Genomic DNA, 23,620 nt, shown 5'->3' on the forward strand with positions numbered 1-23,620 from the left:
CCCGATGCCCATATGGTAGTGTCATCAGCAAATAAAACCACTTTCACTAAATCAGAAACCTTGCATATATCGTTAATGTATAATATAAATAATTTAGGTCCCAAAACAGAACCCTGAGGCACTCCACATACAATATCCAGCTCACTCGATTGGTATTCACCCAACTTCACAATTTGATCTCTTTGTGTCAAATAACTTTTAATCCACATTTTTTCGTATTGATCATTACGGGATGCAATTTGTCATTTTTAATGCTTAAATGTATTCTCCACTGTGGTGAAAACATCACAATGCTAAGTTGAGCTAAACATGCACCATCATCTTTATATAACAGTTGCATAATCAAAATGTTATTGGCATCCTTCCCCGTACGCTACCTTGTGCAGGAGTTCGATATCACAGGCCATCTGCCAGAGGACACCGAAGGCTCTGTAGTTCATCATTTGACCCGGACGTGCCACCAGTTTCTGAAGGAGAAATCCACAGGGATCAAAGAAACACACAGTCAGATTATGTCTCCCTTGACTTGTGACTGTCAGCATGGACATGGCAATCTTCAGGCCTAATCACTAAATTGTGTTGGTAATACTAACAAGTGCAGCATGTGAACTGGCTCAGATCTGGGGAGATGAATATAGCCAACTTCATCCTCATGCAGACAAAGACACACCATGTTATACTTGACTGACAGAGACTGAACATTCTTTTACCAGGTACTCCTTCTCGCTTATGAAGAGGTTGAGCTCTATCCTTCCATATCTGTAGACACTTAGCCGTTGAAACAAAGCGTAAATCATCTTCAGCAGCGTGCCGCGCTCATTACGCTGGGGCATGATACCCACCACCTTCACTGGGATGTCTAGATACACACACACACACACACTTTAGATTGACTGTGCACTGTACATGGCAGTGTCCAATCAGTTAAGTGGGTTACTACATAAAAGCTACATGGCAAACCCTCGCACTAATTAAATATGATTTTACTTTTTTTTTTTTAAACCATTCTTGATTCTTAAAATTTTCATTTAAACCCTTGAAACCTGTGAGCAATAATCAAGTGTATTAAGCCTTTATGCTCAAAGGAAGGATTCATTTCACTTCCAAGCATTAGAATAATGTTTACTGTATGAAAGAGGTGGGGTGTGTTTGCAGCCAGAGAGGCTGAACTAAAGGAATCCCCTTTGTATCCATTTATGTATGAGAAAGAGATTTTACAACACAGGTCGCTGCACTGTTTGTGTGCATATTTTTCTCTCACCATCAGTCCAGCTAGATTCTGATATTCCCAGATCAGTGAACAGTTTGTCAGCAGACATGACTGGGGGTCTTACAATTCCACTGCCAATAGGGTCTAGTTTAAAGTAATCGCAGTGGACCACTTCCAACTGACCATCAAGACGACCTTCCAACTCCTACAACATGAAAAAATAATTTGCAATGTCAAGGCAAAAAAGAAAACTGAAGAAATAATGTCTCATATTTAAAATGAGTTCGGTTGAAACTCGGGATAAGGACCACATATGGATACAAAAAGTCATATGATTCTAAGAGGTGTTTGTTTTACCTGTAGATCGTTAAGGAAGGGCCTGTCCCCTTCAAGAGCCACAACTCTCTGAGCGCCAGCATTAAGCAGTGTCCTAGTCAACACCCCAGGACCTAAGAGAGGCAGACAAAAACACAGCTGGTCAATTTACTGTTGTTTCACTGACAAAACTAATAGAGTCCACAAACATAGAAATCATCCAAACATGTACACATATCTTTCACTTTGGCACCCGAGTCAAAAACAGAATAGTTTACTTTGTTCATGTTTGTGCCAAATTTAATGACTGTTACACACCAAACGAACACATCAATATCCAGTCTACCTTTTGTGTTTCACCCCGACTTAAATATTCTACAAAGACATACCTGGGTTACATTCAAAGATAACAGTTTTAGCATCCTCGGGTCCTAGGTGCTGTGCTACTACTTTTGCCAGTTCTGGGTCCACAATGAAGTGTCTCATTGTTTTGCAGGCCTGAGCACGGTGAACATTCTCCTCTACATCTCCAAGGTCCAAGAAGTCATACCGGCACAGAGGCCGACACTGGCCCTGGAGAAAGATGAAGAGTGTGCAAACAATCAACAACATATGTGAAACAAGCCTGACAGCAAATTGATAACCACAAACTCAATATTACTATCAATACACACATTTTCTCATCAAATAAAAAGGTTCAAGCAGCAAGAAAAAAAAAAACCACAGTATATTAAGATAAAACCACATATATTAAAATGTTAATGGTCCCTGAGGCAAAACTGGAGCACTGCAGCAGCAAACTGAAACACTGCAGGCTAACCACAGTCAGCTGGGGCAAATCATTTGAGCCTAGTGCAAGATTGGAGTAGGTCTGTGTGTTGTGGAAGTTGACAAAGCAAGACCATGGTGGTAACAAGACATGCTGGAGGTTTTCCCAGCTAGTCTGAAAGCCTTTGTTGATCCTTTGCTGTAGGAAGAAAAGTGTTGCTTCGCTTGCCCTTTTGTCACTGCAACACAAATGATTTAAAATGAGTGAACACCTGCAGAGCCATGGACCATGTGTGGGAAAAAACACACATCATGTAAATACCACAACAATGGCAGTTACATAATTCCTTAAAAGCTGGGACTTTTCCATAAGCTTACACCACACTGATAAGTACACAAAGAAGCACAGACACCAGTTAATCCACAGCAGACACGCATTTCATACACTCCACATATACACCAAGATGCAGTGGAAGACTAGTGTCTAGAATACGGATAACTCCCTACCTGTACAGCCACAGCAGACAGGTTTGTGTGTGTGCGTGCAGACGAGTGGGATGTCCTATCTGTATGGGGCTGCTGTGAACTTGAACCAAGCATGGGCCAACCAGGACCTGAAGAGGGGGAGTCCAGGCTGTAAGCCCTTCTATAAAGAATAGAAGTCCCAGTAGCACAGAGGCCAGACGGAGCCATAGGGACCAATACTGCCTTGTGCAAACAGGTTCTACGTCTGATGGCCTGGCAGCAAGCAGAGCGCACCACCAGCTCCACCACTCTATGTAGCTCCTCTAAAATGTTTTCGGTGGCTCGAATCACCTCTCCTTCAGACGCTGTGATGTCATATTTTCCCGGCAACTTTGGTGCAGCGATGATGAAACAGCTAGTGAGCACGTGCTTCTTAAGCACCTTGTAGTGTTTCTCCAGAAAAAGGTTGGGGACTCCAAAGAGACAGCTATGCTGCATTTGACTGGGGTGAGAGATCTGACATCCGTAGCAGAGAAATTCACAGAGTTCACGAATTGCTACGTGCAAGATGCGAGTCACAAAGGATTTCAGCGTATCCCAAAACATCTTGTGCATAGGCCCATCAAGACAGTCGGTCTCCTCAGAGATTGTGGTGAGGACTTGGTGAGGATCCTTCGGTGTTAAACAAAACGGATGCGCCCCCTCATCGCAGCAATAGCCTGGTTTAAGGGCTAATATCTCAGCATAGGATGGAGTTGTATCGAAAGAAGCCATAGTTGTCAGATGGTGAGAGTCTGGTCCTCAAAGGCTAGTGAATGCTAACAACCACAGGTTGGTGATTTCATCTCCCCATTTGATAAATATTTCCAGCCAGGCTTTGCAGGGCATGTTGAGGGTCTGCTGGAAAACGCCCCATTCAGTGTTGAATCGGTTCATAGACATGGTGCCATTTCTGTCACCTGGTGATTGTGCTGTGATCTTGTAATACCAGCGGCTGGAGGGTGTGGTTTGCGTCTCCCAAACAGCTTTAAAGAATCCTGGATTTGACTGATTCTTTCACAACACCTCCGTCAGTCGCACCTTCATGTTTTCGGCCTGCTCCATAAAACGGGGCATTTTCTTATCCGGTTGTTCATCATCATCATCATCATGGCTTGAATTTTCAAAACATTCTTTAAGGTATTCTATAACTAGACATTTTAGAATATCCCAGTCGCTAGCGGTGATCGGGGTTCTTCTAGTGTCCGGGGCGAAAGTTTCACCTTATTGCAACTAGTAAAAAGACAGTTCTCCAGAAGTGTAGTGAAACACATAGTCGAAATAGCCTGATTGTAGTTTCAGTTCACCTCGAAGCGAAGCTGTGGGTGGCTTCTGAATCTGAACTAGATGCATGGTGGGTTTCTTGTGGGCCTTGGTTAGCTCAGACTACTCCATGATAATCACAGGGGTGTTGCTGATGACTCCATGCAATTTCTCATGCGGATAAGAAGAAGAAGCCTGTCGTGGCTAGAGTGTGATACCGACTAAATTAATTCAGACAAACCATCCCAATATAAAGGATCATTTAATATTACAATTATTCTGAATAGAGTAGTATTTAAACACATAATCTTGTAGTTAGGGAACAGAGAACAGAGATCAGAGAACAGAGCCTCTCCTCCTGCAATGTGATAGATAAAGCATAAGAAGATTGTCAGAACACCAGTCAGTCAGGTCATTTGTTGTCAGTCCCAAGTCAGTCAGCGTCTCCCCCCAGCCGGCTGGGTCCCCAAAAGTACGTGGTTTACTGTTCACGGTAGCATGGTCATCCTCTCTCCTTCAGGCTCACTTTTTTTATCAGCAGCTGTTGCATCAATTTCTGAACTTAGCTTCCTGTCCCCAGTTTCGGGAGACAACACCCTGAGATGTACTTCAAAAACAGGAAACATCTTGACCAACTTACATAAGCCCATTGTCCAACTCACATGAACTTAATGAACCCATAACCACTCAGCTCTCCCTCACACAACTAGTACAAATAATATCTATATGTGAAGTACATACTGTTCTATTACATATTACTCTGGACTCTGGTTTATTTCTAACCACTCCAAGCCATTTTTCTCGGATGCTAATACAGACTAATTGCTGAATGAAAAACTTTTTTTGCTCTAGAACCCTGTGAATAACCCACCCTTTTTTTATAAAGAAACGGGCATGAGTATGTAGTTGCTGATAAGACAACGGTTTGTCTGGACACACCCTTTATTATCAATCAAATATAGTTATACAGTTATTCGTTATATACTGTACTTGTCTATACAAGCATATGTGGGGTGGGGCTACAACCAATATTTTTAATATCAATAAAATACAGTTATTCGTTATATACTTATCTATACAAGCATATGTGGGGTGGGGCTACATCAGATGTCTTTAATATCAATCAAATACAGTTAACCACAACTTCCTTATCTCTGTCAACAGATGCAGGGGGTTGGAGGGGTTTAGGGGGCAGGACAACGATTCTGATTGGCTGGGGGTGCTGTCTGCTCAATATCATTTACATCACCTGACTCATCACAGGCAATTGAATATTCTTGAGCTGAATTGATGTCATCAGTTTGCTTACTGGTGATGTTTGTTGCCATTTTAATGATCCTGCCCTTGACAGTCTTTGCAGAGAGAGGCATTTCTTTAATTGTGTGGATGCTGTAAAGCATCCACACTGTGCTCTTCTGTTCTTTATTTATTGTATGGATGCTGAATCAGCATCCATACTATGTTATCCTGTTCTTTATTATTATTATTATTATGGTTTCCTCCGTATGTTTTTCGGCATTCAATTAGTTCAGCACACCTTCAGCTAGCAAAACCATTCAGCTATCAAAATGTTCAGCTCCACAATGACATTAATCTTGACCCATTCAAATGAATGGGAAAATTCTTCTTCAGCACACTTTCATCTATTTCTGCTATCAAAATGTTCAGCTCTTCAAGGACATTCATGCTTCTTTTCAGAATTTTTCTAAACTTCATACTTTTGAAATATTTAGCTTTATTTTGAAAATCTTGCCCCATTCAAATGAATGGGAAAATTCTACTTCAGCATAATTTCAGCTCTTTCAGGTATGAAAATGTTCAGCTCTTCAAGGATATTCATGCTTCTATTTAGGATTTTTCTAAACTTCATACTTTTTAAAAATATTCAGCTTTATTCTGAAAATGTTGCCCCATTCAAATGAATGGGCAAATTCTAATTTAGCACACAGAGGGGTGCTGGGGTCCTTGACAGAGGGGTCCTTTGAGATGCAGTCGTTGGTGTAGAGTGAAACAGCAGAGGGGAGAGCACACATCCCTGGAGGGAACCTGTGCTTATTGTCTGGGTGCTGGATGTGGTTTTCCCCAGCCTCACTTGCTGCTCCAGCTGTCAAAAAGGTAGTAATCCACTGACAGGTGGGGGCAGACACAGTGAGCTGGGTCAGTTTGGAGTGGAGGATGTTCGGGATGATGGTGTTGAATGCTGAGCTGAAGTCCACAAAGAGGGCCCGTGCATAAGTCCCTGGGGAGTCGAGGTGTTGCAGGATGTAATGCAGTGCCATGTTCACTGCATCGTCCACTGACCTGTTTGCCCAGTAGGCAGACTGCAGGGGGTCTACAATGTCCTTCAGGTGGGCCAGCACCAGTCTTTCAAAGGACTTCACTACTACAGATGTCAGGGTGACAGGTCTGTAGTCATTCAGTCCACTGATGGGGGTTTTCTTGGGGACTGGGATGATGGGGCGTTTGAAGCAGGAGGGGACTTCACACAGCTCCAGTAGCCTGTTGAAGATAAGTGTGAAGATGGGGGCCAGCTGATCAGCACACACTTTGAGGCAGGAGGGGGTCACACCATCTGTGTCTGGTTTAGTACAGCAGGGAGTCAACACTTCTACAGTTTTTTTCTTGATTTATGTGAATTTGTGCTAAGTCTTAGTTAAAGCAGTTTTAAAGCTGAGAGTTAACTGTCCACATACTGAGTCTGCACTGTATGCATTGAAGCATAAGATGTTGGTGTTTCAGGATCTTGAGAAATTATTCCAGAAAGATCAGAAGGATGTCCAGCACATGAAGGACAACATACCTGCACACATGCCCAGGAAGAAAGCCCCAGCAAAGTGAGACCACCGTTTATTTTCTTTTATGCTCCACAGCCGGGGGGAGGGTTTTCTATAGCCAGTGATGGTTTTCAGGCTCCCCCACACAGATGAGGGATCATTGGCTGAAACCTGAGCTTTCAGCTTTTCAGAATAGCTCCTCTTTACTGCTCTGATCTCCCTTGTCAGTGTTTTCCTTGCCTGGTTGTACAGAGTCCTGTAAGCCTCCTCTTTGGCACGACAAAGCTGCTTGAGTCTTGCTGTAAACCAGGGCTTGTTGTTGTTGTTGTATGTGCAGAAGGTCTTTTTGGGCACACACACATCCTCACAGAAACTGATATAAGATGTCACAGTGTCAGTGAGTTCATCCAGGTCTGTAGCTGTAGACTCAAATACACTCCAGTCTGTGCAGTCAAAGCAAGCCTGTAGCTCTGACTTAGCCTCCTCAGTCCAGCTCTTCACTGTTTTGACCGCAGGCTTTGCACCTTTAAGTTTTTTGCCTGTAGGTTGGAATAAGATGGCCCATACAGTGATCAGAGAGTCCAAGGGCTGCACTGGGGACAGATTGATAGGCATCTTTTATTGTTGTGTAGCAGTGGTCCAGTGTGACTTTGTCCCTGGTGAAACAGGTGATGTGCTGCCTGTATTTTGGCAGGTATATTTAGCTTTATTTTGAAAATTTTGCCCCATTCAAATGAATGTGAAAATTCTACTTCAGCATACTTTCACCTATTTCAGGTGGGAAAACGTTCAGCTCTTCAAGGACATTCATACTACTACTCAGAAGTTTTCTAAACTTCATATTTTTAAATATTTAGCTTTATTTTGACAATCTTGCCCTATTCAAATGAATGGGAAAATTCTACTTCAGCATGCTTTCAGCTATTAAAATGTTCAGCTCTTCAAGGACTTTCATGCTGCTATTCAGAATTTTTCTAAACGTCATACCGCTGAAATATTTAGCTTTATTTTGAAAGATTTCCCTGATTCAAATGAATGGGAAAATTCTACTTCAGCATACCTTCACCTATTTTGGGTATCCAAATGTTCAGCTCTTCAAGGACATTCATGCTTCTATTAACAATTTTTCTAAACATTACACTTTTAAAATACTTAGCTTTATTCTGAAAAGTTCGCCCCTTTCAAATGAATCAGGAAATTCTACTTAAGCATACTTTCAGGTATTTCAGGTATCAAAATGTTCAAGTCTCCCAGGACATTTATTTTTCGACTCAGGATTTTTATACACTTCACACTTCTGAAATATTTAGTTTAATTTTGAAAATTTTCCCCATTCAAATTAATGAGAAAATTGTACTTCAGCATATTTTCAGGTAGATATGCCTTTCATATATCAAAATGTTAAACATTTTATTAATAAGTTCAGCATACCTTCAACTAGAAAAGCCATTCAGGTATCAAAATGTTCAGCTCTTCAAGGCCATTCCTACTTTATTGCATCTCATCCTTCAGATTATTCAACAAAGAACTTCAGCCTCAGCAATTGATTTCAGGCATTTTCAGGATGATCTTTCAGCTTATCAGCATCCACATGCATTTACGACAGGAAATGCATTTCTCTAGTTTTCTGAATAATTTCCTGTTTGTTTTTGAATTCGGAGAATAGATGCTCTGATATTTTTATGAACAATTCTTTCATGTATTTTCCGTCTGTGAATGGCTTCCCCCTCTTTAAGATCTCATGAGCTGCCACAAAACTAGCAGCTGTAGTTGAGTTTGGAGAGTTCATCCACTTCTCAAAAGTATGTTTGCTCTGCTCAACTTTCCGTAGTAGCTCTGAAATTGCTCTTATTCGCCCATCTTCAGTTGGGTACTTTTCAGAAAATGCTGAGTGCTTGTTTTGAAAATGTCTTTCAATGTTTCATTTTTTGTTGTTTGCTAATTTCTCACCACATATCAAGTACACAGGTAAGTCAGCGTCATTGGCAGTGAAAGCATAGGAATCTGTCCATGCAGAATTAAACTCTATTTTCTTCTCAGATTTTTCTTTTTTGGGATGAGCCACAGGTTGGCGTAGGGAGTAAGTACACCCAATAAGTGAAGGCATGTCAATACTCTTACCCAGATAAATACGGGGTCTGACAAGAGTCAAAATTTTGCTCACATTCTGGGTAAAGTAAGCAGTGGGAGCAGTAGGCCTAACCGTGGGAGTGTGAAGAGGGTCCATCAGCCAGAGGAGGTTGCTGATGGTGACATCCCAGGATATGGCATTTTATCCAGGTATGCTGCTACATCCTTTGGATGCTTAAAGACTTTATCCTCCCCATTGTGTTTGATCCTGAGGATGGCTGGGTACAACATTGCAAAAGGAATCCCCCTCTCTCTGAGACATTGTTTCGCTGAGGTGAATTCCTGTCGCTTTTTTACGACTGCGGCAGAGAAATCCTCAAATATCATGATTGTAGCGTCATAACTCAGCGACTGCTTCTTTCTGGCAGTCTGCATGATCCAGACTTTATCCTAAAAGTTGTGTAGCTTTATGATGACAGCGTGGGGCCGTTGTCCTGGATGAGGGCGGTGAGCAACTGTGCGATTGTTTTGCTCATCAATTTTTACAGCACCTCCTTTAAAGCTCGAGCCAATGTCAACCAATTCAGGGAGCCAGGACTTAAAGAAAGACAATGAGTTTGTGCCCTCGCTTTTGACTTCAACTTCGGCGAGTCGCATTGTGAATCTGGGGGTGCCAGGTCATCTCTCTGTGTTTCATCAGACAGTAGGGGGAGGAGCACCTGCGGTTACAGCGGTCACACACCACACTCTCCGCGGGGGGTGTTTGCATGCCTGCGCAGTCTGCGTCAAAACACACATTGCAGTGACCTGAGCATTTACGCTTGAGATGATTGTCATAACCTCTGTGGCAGTAGTTATATAGATATTTTGTACCTATGAACGCTTTTGGATTTTTTACCCCATAATAATGGTTTTCAAAGAGGAACAGGTATAATGTTTCATCTTTTGGAGCGCTTGAGGTTTGAAATATATTCAGATGCTCTTTATCTGTTCTGTAAAACACCACAATTTTATGTTGGGTGACCTCTTCAAATTTTTGCATGTCTGTAAAACCCACAGGCGTCTGCTAGGTTAGACCAGCCTCTCTCTGCAACTCACGAGTTCTGCTCAGCACCTCTGCGTCTGTGATTTCTGGGAACATGAGATGAGCGAGGTGGATGGCAAAACACAGCTGATTATCTTTATTTTCAACGATGTAAAGAAATCTCTGTTTCTTTTTAAAAACCTCACAGGTCAGAGTTTTTTGTAACTGGCATTTACCGCCACCGGTGGGGCTTCTGACAACCTGTAAAACAAGTTCCAAGCTAGTGTCTGTTAATACAGAAAAGTTGGATTGGATCGTTCTGTCTAATCAGTCTTGAAATTGGGTTAAGTCCAACCCTTCAGAGGCTATGCTGGTCTGTCTGGACATCCTCAAAACATTCTTTAACCCCATTCTTTAAACCTGGGCTATTTATAATGGAATTTACAAAATGTTTCACTTACCTGAGCCGTTGTGACTGGTGAAACAGATGCGGCTCATTTGTAAGCAGTACTTTTTTGTGTTCCTGATAAGACGGGGGTTCTGCTCTCTCTTACAAAAGACGTTATGACAGAGAACTGCTGTTTATCTCCAAAAACAGTTACTCTGTTGTTATCTATGATTACAGACGGGGCTACCAACCGCTGCATAGCTATGCGAACGAGTGGGGGCTGTGGAAAACCTGTCAAAAAACAACTTGTGATTGTTGAAACTGATGCAGAGGTTTGATTTAAAAATGTAATGTGTTCCCCATATCTATTTGGATATACAGTGCCTTGCGAAAGTATTCGGCCCCCTTGAACTTTGCGACCTTTTTCCACATTTCAGGCTTCAAACATAAAGATATAAAACTATAATTTTTTGTGAAGAATCAACAACAAGTGGCACACAATCATGAAGTGGAATGAAATTTATTGGATATTTTAAACTTTTTTAACAAATAAAAAACTGAAAAATTGGGCGTGCAAAATTATTCAGCCCCTTTACTTTCAGTGCAGCAAACTCTCTCCAGAAGTTCAGTGAGGATCTCTGAATGATCCAATGTTGACCTAAATGACTAATGATGATAAATAGAATCCACCTGTGTGGAATCAAGTCTCCATATAAATGCACCTGCACTGTGATAGTCTCAGAGGTCCGTTTAAAGCACAGAGAGCATCATGAAGAACAAGGAACACACCAGGCAGGTCCGAGATACTGTTGTAGAGAAGTTTAAAGCCGGATTTGGATACAAAAAGATTTCCCAAGCTAAACATCCCAAGGAGCACTGTGCAAGCAATAATGTTGAAATGGAAGGAGTATCAGACCACTGCAAACCTACCAAGACCTGGCCGTCCCTCTAAACTTTCAGCTCATACAAGGAGAAGACTGATCAGAGATGCAGCCAAGAGGCCCAGGATCACTCTGGATGAACTGCAGAGATCTACAGCGGAGGTGGGAGACTCTGTCCATAGGACAACAATCAGTCGTATACTGCACAAATCTGGCCTTTATGGAAGAGTGGCAAGAAGAAAGCCATTTCTTAAAGATATCCATAAAAAGTGTCATTTAAAGTTTGCCACAAGCCACCTGGGAGACACACCAAACATGTGGAAGAAGGTGCTCTGGTCAGATGAAACCAAAATCGAACTTTTTGGCAACAATGCAAAACGTTATGTTTGGCGTAAAAGCAACACAGCTCATCACCCTGAACACACCATCCCCACTGTCAAACATGGTGGTGGCAGCATCATGGTTTGGGCCTGCTTTTCTTCAGCAGGGACAGGGAAGATGGTTAAAATTGATGGGAAGATGGATGGAGCCAAATACAGGACCATTCTGGAAGGAAACCTGATGGAGTCTGCAAAAGACCTGAGACTGGGACGGAGATTTGTCTTCCAACAAGACAATGATCCAAAACATAAAGCAAAATCTACAATGGAATGGTTCACAAATAAACATATCCAGGTGTTAGAATGGCCAAGTCAAAGTCCAGACCTGAATCCAATCGAGAATCTGTGGAAAGAACTGAAAACTGCTGTTCACAAACGCTCTCCATCCAACCTCACTGAGCTCGAGCTGTTTTGCAAGGAGGAATGGGCAAAAATTTCAGTCTCTCGATGTGCAAAACTGATAGACATACCCCAAGCGACTTACAGCTGTAATCGCAGCAAAAGGTGGCGCTACAAAGTATTAACTTAAGGGGGCTGAATAATTTTGCACGCCCAATTTTTCAGTTTTTTATTTGTTAAAAAAGTTTGAAATATCCAATAAATTTCATTCCACTTCATGATTGTGTCCCACTTGTTGTTGATTCTTCACAAAAAAATTACAGTTTTATATCTTTATGTTTGAAGCCTGAAATGTGGCAAAAGGTCGCAAAGTTCAAGGGGGCCGAATACTTTAGCAAGGCACTGTATGATTATCCTTATCCTTATGATTGTCTTTCTTCACTTACTCCTATGCATGAAAACCCAGACTTTACACCAGGCCTCCCAGCTGGCCTTGCTGGTTGGTCTCAAAAAGGTATCAACTTTTCGGACTTCCCTCTCTGACATCTTGCTGTGGATTCCTCGGCTGTGTAAGTTTGCATCATTTTGCCATTAAAGGCAAGTTAAAAATGGTATAAATTAAGGCAATATAGTGGGAGGTCCAACCTGAGGGTGTGTTTCGTGTTCACGTGTATCATTTTGGTGTCCGTGCTCTTATTAAAGAAACTGTTTTTCACTTATCCTCATATGACTCTATAATTGAGTTCATCCCTCAACATTATTGGCAGCTTCACGCGGCTTAAATCATTTACAAAAAAAATTTACAATGCTCTATGTTACCTCAACACTGAAAACTCCAACAATGTTAGGGGCTTGTGGGAATTGGATTTGGGAACTATAGGGGCTGAGACCTGGAGTGAGCTATGTAATCAACCTTTTAAATCATTAGCATCAAACTCTATTTGAGAAAAACTATTTAAAATCCTGCATAGGCTTTATATAACCCCAGAGAAGAGACATAGAATGTACCCAAATCTCTCAGAACTGTGTAACAAGTGTCAGTCGGCAGTTGGTACCCATTTTCTTTGTCTGTGGAGGTGTCCTGTTATTCTGCAGTTTTGGGCTACAATTATAGCTAAGCTTTGTGTAATATTTAAGTGCCAACTGAAATTTGGAGCAAGGACTTGTCTCCTAGGTCTGACTGGCAAACTGCCTGTGGGTTTTTCTAAGAACACAGTACATACTCTACTACACTGTGCCTATAAATGCATCATGGTTCCGTGGATTTCCGACAAACCTCATCTGTTCAGCAGTGGATACAAACAGTAATAAGCATGATCCCTATGGAAGCTTTCTCTACAGCTGTACAGGATAAACCATACCGTTTTTACAGGACCTGGGACCCCTTTTTGGACTTCCCGAACACCTCTGCATTACAAGGGATGCAGTCAGGCTTACTGTCGTTGGCTTGGCGACAGGATAATCATCCATAGTTGGCCTCCTTTATTTTTCTGCTGTGCATTGGTGTTATTGTCTGTATCCCCTGTGTTCTCTACACTTTGTTACTCTTACCCTGCTTTGCATTAAAAAAAAAACAGTTCAATAAAAAAAAGAAAGTAAAAAGATTTTAAGGCCTAAAGAAGTATTTGATGTCTGCTGTGTGGGGGTAACTGACAAGGTGCTTGCATGCTGCTTCCTCCAGCTTCTGGACTCACAATGAGCTTGTGTTGAATAAACAGCAGTATTCTTCTTTTCTGTCTCTCTTTCTCTTTTGTAAAGATTAACAAAAAGATTTGCACTGGCAAGACCTTCAAAGAATGATGGCACACAGTATTTCAGTAAGTTTAATGTTACCGGACAGCCTGTGTCAAAGATAGCCAAAGGTTGGACAGCAGCAATAGCTGTGGCCTTCGAACACCTGGAAACTTTAACTAACATAGTTAATGTTCACTTATTGGCATTTACTTTATTTTAGCATTGACTTGATGGAACCTCTTTTTTTTTATTTCACGCAAATTTCAGATCCACTGACACTGATCACCACATTCCAGGTAGATGAACTCATTAGGAGTCAGAATCAGCTTTATCAGAATCAGAATCAGGATCTGCTTTATTGGCCAGGTGTGTCAGACACACAAGGAATTTGACTCTGGTACATCGGCTCTCAATGTGCATGTACACATATCCCCATGCAAGGGGCAAGTAAACAGTAAACCAGCATAAGGCTGTGTAATATAACAAAATAAGCAGTATTAACAAGCAACATTCACAGTAACAAACAATGCGGAATAAGCAGTATACACAGTCCTGCCTTTGATGCAAATAATGTCATTTTTACTTGTAATATCTTGGTGGTTTCAATAATACCTTTTCATTTCATAAACTATTTAAAACATACCATGACACTTTCATTGTTAAAAGCTTCCTCTGCTTTCTACATATAAGCTGTTATACAGTCTAGTGTTTGACAGATGAATCAAAATAGTTTCAAATGGTTTTGTCATCAGATGGAGAGCTAAACTGTAAAAACAAGGATGAAAAGATTCTTAGAGGTACTTACCTGCACTTTTGGAAAGTACTGTGTAAATGCTGCTCTTAAGTTATTAACACATATCAGCTATGCAGCTTCTTCTTACCATTTCTTTATTAATGTTACCACTTTTATATTCAGTCAGTCATCAGGGTAACAACAGAGGCACATCAGAAGATTTCACTTATATTGCGGGTATGGCAGCTGTGCCAAAATGGTAAAATTGCACATTACTGCATTAATAAAATTAAGTAATCTTTTTTAAAAAGGTACTAATGAACAGTACTGCTTTAGCCAGGGTGAGAATTGATTTTGGGGGAGTCTCAGCCAGCGAACGGGTGGGGGTAAGTTACTGTGGGTGGCCAGAGAGGTTGCTGTGAAGCTGCTGAGCCCAGGAGGTCTGCTGGGTGCAAAATCTTAAATCCACTGGCACTAGATGTATGTTTCAGGGTTTAAATCTCATAGAGGAATGGTTTGTCCATTTTACTTTGCTTCAGCAATGGTGCTTCCTTGTAGTTTTAGGAAAAAACATTTCTCTTGTCTATAATCTTGTGCCAAGGCTTTTTTGAAGTTATATCATGTTAAATCTGGGCAAAATAATCAAACCCAATGTTTTAGATTTTTTAAAGACAAAGGACATCCAAACTAAACCAGCAGGCTGCCTGCTTTGCATTTCAAATGTTCATCTAAAAGTCTATTATTCCCAGAACTACTGGGAATAATTGACTGTATGTTACTTCCTGAGTGAGGATTACATTCAGTTGTTGTAATTAGATTTCTAATTTATTTTGTGTGAACAGTGGAAAATTAGACCTGTCTGCCATGGATTTTCTCTTGTTTGCATCTGTGTGTATGTAGTGTAGCGAGAGCTGCTGTTTATTAGGCCTAAACCTGTGAATGCACAGAAAAGCATTTATGTTAATAAAGGCCTTCTCTCACATATCCACCTTGCTGCTGCTGTTTACCATATTGCCAGGCAGGCAACTGTTCTCACCATGTTTCAGTGAAAATATGTTATCCCAGTTATTGCAGCGACACTGAACACTCACTTATGGAGTCTGCGGCTGTTGTTAAAGTTAAAGTTAAACCATGTGTTTGAGAAAACCATTAAGGATCAGTGCTGTAGCCAGCGTGTGATTACACTGCGTAGTTCAGGTCTCCATTCAGCCGCTTGCAGGTGGAGGGAGGGAGGGAAAGGTTGCGCTTGCTTTGGTGGAACACAAACAGCTCTTTACACTGATTTGGCAGCTCATTGGAGTTTTGGCACTCTTCTTGGACTGAAACTGCGTTTTAGTTAAAACCAACTCGGACCACCTATATGTTCCATGCAGAGATGCGCATGCACACACAGACCTCTCCAACCACAAACACATACAGTAGCCATACTGTAACATAAACATCTTATATTATGCATGTTTCATTCATTTCTTTCTTTCCTTTAATATGCCACCAAATGAAGCACAGCTGAAAGTAACAGCAAATGAAAGAAGTATAAAAAAATATAATAAGAATATAATATAATGAAGAAAGAATATATGTTGAATCTTTTAAAACCAATGACGTTTCCCAAGAAATATGTCATTTGTCTGAAAATAAGGCTACTGGGCCAGACCGCATTTCTGTTGAACATCTTAAGTGCGCTAGTCTCAGGTTGTCCCCTCTTCTAGCCATATGCTTTACTGCCTCTGTTATGCACGGGTTTCTGCCTGACTCTTTGATGTCAGTACTTTTAGTTCCTATGGTGAAGGATAAAGCAGGGAAGGTGGGCAGCTCAGATAATTATAGACCTATCGCACTTGCTAATCTTTCAAAAGTTGCTGAAGAACTTCTTTTGAGTAGGTTTCACAATCTCATTAGCTCCACTGCAAACCAATTTGGGTTTAAAATTAACCACGTCGGGAAACTCAGTTTCCTCCGGGTCTCCGCCTCTTTTTAAAGTGAAAGGTGTTTAATACCTCATTTAATCTTTCAGTACATTCATAGATTGCACACGTTTCCGTCACGCAGAGATCAAAATGGCGTGTCCATTCATAGAGGATCCTGTAGATGAGGACGCTGTATTGATTCGCAGGGAATTGCATTTACGTCGGGAGAGGATTATGAGGCCACGAGTTATTTTTTTATTTTTTATTTTTTGTCATATCCCCATGTATTTTTATTTGAGCGGTACCGTTTTTCTAGAGAGTCCATAACATATATCAATAATCTTATCCACCCATACATCAGACACATCACCCATCGTGGCCGTGCTCTTACATCCGAGCAGATGCTTTGTGTTGCGTTACGATTTGTTGCAAACGGTAGTTTTCTTTATAACATCGGGGATGCAGAGCACATTAGTAAGGCCACTGTATGTAGAATAGTTCGGAAAGTGTGCCTCACCCTCAAGCGCTTTCTGTTATTTTTTGTTGTGTTTCCTGGGCACAAACCCCTCAGAGCCATTAAAGAGGAGTTTCACAGGATTGCAGGTTAGTGGTATTGAATTCGTTTCAGTAAGGCTAATCTGACAAATGATGATCAGTTAATAACATCTTGCTGTGGCCTCTGGAAATAAACTAATAATTAGAATCCCCTTCAGGATTTCCTAATGCGGTTGGATGCATTGATGGCACACATATTCCCATCAATGCACCTACATGAAAATTAAAATTCAATTCTTATATTATTACATCAGTGTTGGGTCAATTTTTAAAAAAGTATTTTGATTAATGTAATAATTACTCTCCATAAAACGTACTGGATTATTTATTAATCATTACTTTACAAATCCCATATCAACCACAATAGGAATTTTAAGAAAGGGTGGACATAAAACTGCACTTTTAATTCGTACAAAAATCGGTATTTTATGCAATTACTGAAGTTACTCATTCAATTATTGAAGAATTAAGAACCATTCCTTACTTTACAAGTGACAAATAATAACATTACTAACATTATTTAGTAATTACTTACACCGAACACTGTATGATTAAAATGTAAACGTACGCATTGACTCGGGCAGCTATTTTCCCCCAAGCTAACTCTTTCTCTTTCGCCGCTGCAGCCGTGTTGCTTTTTTTTTTTACAAAATATGGGCTTGTAGTCACTATATGCTTGTAGTAGCACATCCATTTCTGTCGGGGAAAAAACGCAGACCTATTTTTGCTTGGTCCTGTTGCCGTGGTGACTCGTAATGTCTTCACTCCATTGTTCAGGGCTTTTTATAGTCGCGTGGCACGCGCCTAACTCTGAGTCAAACTACTCAGAGTTGATTAAACCAACTCTTTTCAGCTGTTCTGAAACCGAAAACTCCAAGTTTTCCAACTCTGTGTAAGTCAACTCAGAGTTCAGGTCTGAACTCTGAGTTTGTTAAACCTCCTTCTTGAAACGGGCCCCTGACAAACCTCTAGTTAAGGCCTTTCTAGATCTTATTGATTCTTTTAATCTCACACAATCTGTGGCTGGTCCTACCAATGAGCATGTGCACACCTTGAACCTTATCTTATCTTATGGCGTACCTGTTTGTGAGTTGGAAATCTGTGACGCTGTGTTTTCTGATCATTTGCCCGTGTTATTTGCAATTGATCTTAATTGTTATCCTACTGCTCCTTGCGCTGCTCCGGGCTCTGCGGTGTATTTAATTCCTCCACTCTCACTCAATTCTCTGACTTTGTTAATAGAGACCTCGTTATTCCTGATTCTACTGATGCAGAAGAGCTTGCATTACACCTTCACTCTACTTGTCAGGCCGCCATCAATGCGGTGGCACCATTGAGAACCAGGCGCCCTAGGACTAGGCTCGACCTCTGGTTAAACGAAGAGTCCCGTACTGCCAGGTGTGAGTGTCGCAGGGCTGAGTGCAAGTGGAAAAAGGGCAAACTATAAGTGTCACTTCAGATACTTAGAGACTCTTGGAGTGATTTTCAAAAAACTGAAAATTTTTAAGAGAAATTATTTCTCTAATATCATTCAGTCAAACTGTCATAAGCCTTGTGTGTTGTTTAAAGTTATTGACTCAGTTCTGAATGTCTCTCAGGTTGCCTGTTTTGAGTCTTCCCCTGCCCTTTGTCAAAAATTTTTGTTCTTTTTTAATGACAAGGTGCTTCCTACCAGAACTCAGATTTTATCTCCTGCTTATGATTTTTCTGTTTCTCGTCCCTGCTCTGCTGTCTTCGACCAGTTTGAGTGTGTGTCCTTATCCCATTGTCAGGAGATTGTTGGGCGACTGAATCCCTCTGGGTCCCCAAATGATGCTGTTCCTCCATGTTTTTAAAAGGAAATCTTTCTGGTTGTAGGGCCATTTGTTCTCTCCATTATTAATAGTAGTTTATCCTCTGGCCTGGTTCCAATGATGTTTAAACATGCCGTGGTGCGGCCGCTGATTGAGAAACCTGGTCTGGATCCCACAGTGTTCTCAAATTTTAGGCCCATCTCAAATTTGCATGTCTCTTTAATGTCTCGATGACATTAAATCTTGGCTCACTTTTAACTTTTTAAAGCGAATGAAGATAAGACTGAGGTGATAGTATTTGGTGATTCTGTTGGTTCCCCATCTATTATGTTTTTAAAAGGAAATCTTTCTGGTTGTAGGGCCATTTGTTCTCTCCATTATTAATAGTAGTTTATCCTCTGGCCTGGTTCCAATGATGTTTAAACATGCCGTGGTGCGGCCGCTGATTGAGAAACCTGGTCTGGATCCCACAGTGTTCTCAAATTTTAGGCCCATCTCAAATTTGCATGTCTCTTTAATGTCTCGATGACATTAAATCTTGGCTCACTTTTAACTTTTTAAAGCGAATGAAGATAAGACTGAGGTGATAGTATTTGGTGATTCTGTTGGTTCCCCATCTATTGACTTGGGCTCATTGGCTCAATATAATACAAAGAATATTTTAAATTTAGGTATCAAGATGGACCCTGATTTAAGATTCGACAGCCAAATTGCAGCGGTCGTTAAATCTAGTTGTTTTCAACTAAGACAGTTGGCTAAAGTAAAAGCATTTGTTTCTAGACAGCAGTTTGAGACGCTCATTCATGCTCTTATCACCTCCTGTTTGGACTATTGTAATTCGTTGTATCTTGGGGTTGGTGAGTCTTCTATCACTCACGTCCAGATGGTCCAAAATGCAGCAGTGCGTCTTTTAACAGGTACGAGGAAATATGAGCATATCTCTCCAGTACTGGCTCCCTACATTGGTTACCTGTTCATTTTCGGGTCCATTACAAAATTTTACTCTTTGTTTTTAAATCCCATCCTACTTATCTGATTTGCTTCATTGGCATACACCCACACGCTCTCTGAGGTCAGCCAGTCAGCTTCTCTTGAATGTCCCAAGAACAAAGCGTAAGCTTAGAGGCGATCAAGCCTTCGCAATTGCTGGTCCCAAACTCTGGAATGACTTACTACTGTCCATTAGACAAGCCTCTACCCTGTCTGTTTTTAAGTCTCTTTTAAAAACTCATTTATTTTCCCTTGCATTTTGATATTTTATTTTTGTGTTGATTTAGTCATTTATTATATTGATTATATTTTATATTGTTGTTTGTGGGTTTATAATATATACTGTTTTATTGTAATGTACAGCACTTTGGTCCACTCTGGTTGTTTTTAGTGCTTTATAAATAAAGTTGGTATGGTATGGTATGTCAATAAGGCACCATGGTTAAGCCAGGCCTAATATTTCATGATTACAATTTCAGATAAATGAATTTTTTTGTGGCTTTTTTTGATTGATTTATGAATGTTATTATACATGTTATGTTAAATATAAATATTCTGTAGTTTGCACATTTCATCTCCCTGCTTTATGTATTGTATTGCTTTCTTTGTTTCTTTTTATCCCTCTTTCATTTTTTTCTCTCCTCCAAAACATTATCGGGGATCTGTACAGGTACCACTAAAAATAAATTAGCTTTTATTTTTAATAGGTAAAACATATGTTATCTGACTATTTCAATGGTGCAGGAATCACATAAGAGTTATACACAGCTGGGTTTTATTTTGTATGTACAGGATCCAGAGACTTTTGGCTCCATGCTGGAGCTGTCATGGAGGGGAACTAAAAGCAATGATCTGGGTGTTGTTGATACTGTTGTTTGTGGGTTTATAATACTGTATATACTGTTTTATTGCAATGTACAGCACTTTGGTCCACTCTGGTTGTTTTTAGTGCTTTATAAATAAAGTTGGTATGGTATGGTATGATAAAAACAATTTCAGGAAGTTCCACTTAACTTGTAAATTATGAGGTCCTGGAATATCACTTGGCGATGGACTTGGCATGTCAGTGTGGGGAGAGGAGGTCCTGGAATAAAAAAAATGTGCTTAGTGACCAGTGCGCTTGTATAGTTTCCACATTAAGGGAGCAGCTTAGAGGCAAAACATTATTTGTTGTGTGTTTGTAGTGACCAGTAAATCACAGAAGAAGACTCACATTTACAAGTGTGAGTTCTAAATGCCAAGTTCAATTGTTGCTAAATATATTAGGACTGTGAGGCTACGGTCTCTAATCTGTTTAGTCAAGAGCAAGCATGACTTCGCTACCAATCAACATTATATTCAGAATATTATAGCAACAAATTTAAAGCACACCAGAAACTATATAATGCAGTAACATTAAATAAAGATGTTCTTACCTTCCATTATTTAAAACAGGCCATAACGCAGTCATGGGGCTGGGGTCCTCTTTCGTGTTACTCCGTGCCTTGGCAATGTGATCTTGGGCAATCCTATGTGCTTTTGAAATTCATGGCCTCATCATCAGACTGGTTTGCAGTCTGCTAACCTTTTTATTAACAGTTGTAAGCTTTATAACTTGGTCCAGTTTGGCCGGTTACCTTCTGATTTCTGACCAGCTTCGCCCTGCTGCGACTTTTTTGCATTTTGGCTCCATGGCAGGCATAATATTGCAATGAATGTGCACCTGAACCTGTGAAGGCTGATTACGTTGTGAAATAATTAGCCTAACTGCCTGTTTTTGTTGTATTTAACTATTGTAATTTTACTCATATGCTGTTACAAAAGGCTAGTTGTACAAAGTTTTATACTTTGGACCTTTTATATATTATTCATATGTTCAGATTCTTTCATGTGTAAATGAGGTGCTAGGTCCGTCAAATTCATGGCAATCACCGTTTGAGAGGTGCCAGATCTGAACCTGGCTTGTTCTGGCACATATTAACTCCTGGCTCCACTGAAGGAGTCAAAAGCTGAACTCATGAGCCTGCCCCATCCCCATGTCTGTGAAACTGCAACAGAGACGCACAGGCACTGTGCGCTTTCTTACATGACAAGTTGTCCAGTTGGAGCATATGAAAATGTGTTCAGTTTGGTTTCCATATTTAAAAGCCTTCAGGATTAGAAAAATAAGTTGGTTTGCACTGAACAAAGGCTGGCTTACAAGTCAGCTGATTCATTCTTTCTCTCATGCTGAATGCTTAACCGGGTTTTTGTGGAAAAACCCCTGGAGCCCTGTTGGCTCATGGCCTGGTCTAGTTTAAGATCCATGATTCATTACACATCTAGTTACAGACAAAGTCAAATCACTAGAGGGTAGAGGGTAGAGGCATGGCACTTGTTGAGTTACAGTAAGTATCTGAGACATCTTGGTATAGAAACTGTGACAAATTTATAGCTTGTAGATTTAACTTTTAACAACATGTTTCTGTTACCGTCTGTTTAAGGTATGGGAATATGACAATGCCACCCTGTGTACACACAAAAATAAGCATACATACCTTAACCATACATATGAGTGTAATAGCTGAGGCTGCCTGAGCAGATGATGATAAAACAAAACTGGACTGGAGAATTAATAAAAACACACACCTCTGTCTCATCTAACCATCAAGTAAACCCTTTGTCCACAGAAGTGGCTGTAGCTCCCAAGATAAGCATTACACTGGGAACTGAGCAACGGAATGTCACGCATTAAAATGTTTCAAAATATGTCTAAAAACACAGGGACTGTTAAGACAGCTGGTAAACTCTCTTGCTGAATAATCAGTTCTAGTAATTTTTGACACTGTGTCAATGTCTTGTTTCAGCATGGGAATGAGTCATGATGGGGACCACGCCACCTGCACCGGTCATTCCCACATTATGTCTGGTGAATGGGTGAAAGGACGAAACCCCAGTGGCCTGTCATGGTCGCCCTGCAGCCGCAATGACCTGGAGAACTTCCTCAGGTGAGACACAGCTAGATGTACATAAGCTAAATCTTGAAGCTGTTTTTAGTCCTATGCTGTCAGATTAAATGTATTTCACTGCTGACCTTTGCTTTCACTTTATTATGGGCAGGGATGTGTAGAAGTACAATCAGGACTTTGTGTAGCCAGAGATGTGTAAATGTGTTTTGAGATTTTTGAATTTCTTTTCAAATCAGAATCAGCTTTACTGGCCATGTGTGTCCGACACACAAGGATTTTGACTCTGGTACATTGGCTCTCAATGTGCATGTACATATATATCCCCATGCAGGGGGCAAGCAAACAGTGAACCAGCATAAGTCAAGTCAAGAATCTTTATTGTCATTATGCTGTTGGACTAAACCAGTCCTGCATGTCCTTTTATGAAGAATGCTCAAAGACAAATCTGTCCTTTGAGATATTTATTACAATCAATATTTATGAAAAAATATTCTAGAAAAGCAATACAGAGCTCTGGGTTCCGTCTCTATCTGAAGCCCCATTACACAGAAGTATAGTGCACAGCTGCTGCAGGAAGGCGGAACCACGAGTTTCCTCTGCACAGAGAATTTATAATAGTCATGATGGTAGATCTGACGTCATCCGCGTTGTCCTTCATCCTCGCTCCTTAGTTGGTTTGTTGACCTTGTCCTGACCCCTCATTTGGTGATCATGTTGCCAGGCAGATTTTGAATTCTCAGTACAACATATCCTGACCTTTCAATAGACATTACCCTCCTACATACGTCTTTATAAACAGTTAGTTGTTGTCTGCAGATTCAGGAAGAGCGCCAGCGTTGCTAGGAAACCTGGTCTACTTCCTGTATGTGGTTTCCTGTCTACTCTTACAGCCTTACACATGTCTCCTCTATTCTTGCAGCCAATGAAATGGTTAACACAAGTAAATCATAAAGCATATGATACTATTACAATGCATATGATACGAACATAAACATGTAGATATATTTACTAATGCAGATTATAATGTCAATCCTAGAATTTCATATGTTGATAAATGTTGATAAT

At 40.6% G+C, this 23,620-nt stretch overlaps 1 protein-coding gene across 1 annotated transcript in view; it reads left to right on the top strand.

The window, feature by feature from the left end:
• The window catches only part of LOC109951632 (A disintegrin and metalloproteinase with thrombospondin motifs 17-like), a 199,476-nt gene that overhangs the window by 49,192 nt on the left and 126,664 nt on the right, over positions 1 to 23,620 (top strand). Inside the window, exon 6 of the mRNA XM_020586235.1 lies at positions 22,454 to 22,594. Coding sequence (XP_020441891.1) covers positions 22,454 to 22,594 — 141 coding nt within the window. The remainder of the gene's footprint in view (positions 1 to 22,453; positions 22,595 to 23,620) is intronic.

This window comes from Monopterus albus, unplaced genomic scaffold (genome assembly GCF_001952655.1).
Source record: "Monopterus albus unplaced genomic scaffold, M_albus_1.0 scaffold399.1, whole genome shotgun sequence".
NCBI classification, from domain to species: Eukaryota; Metazoa; Chordata; class Actinopteri; order Synbranchiformes; family Synbranchidae; genus Monopterus; species Monopterus albus.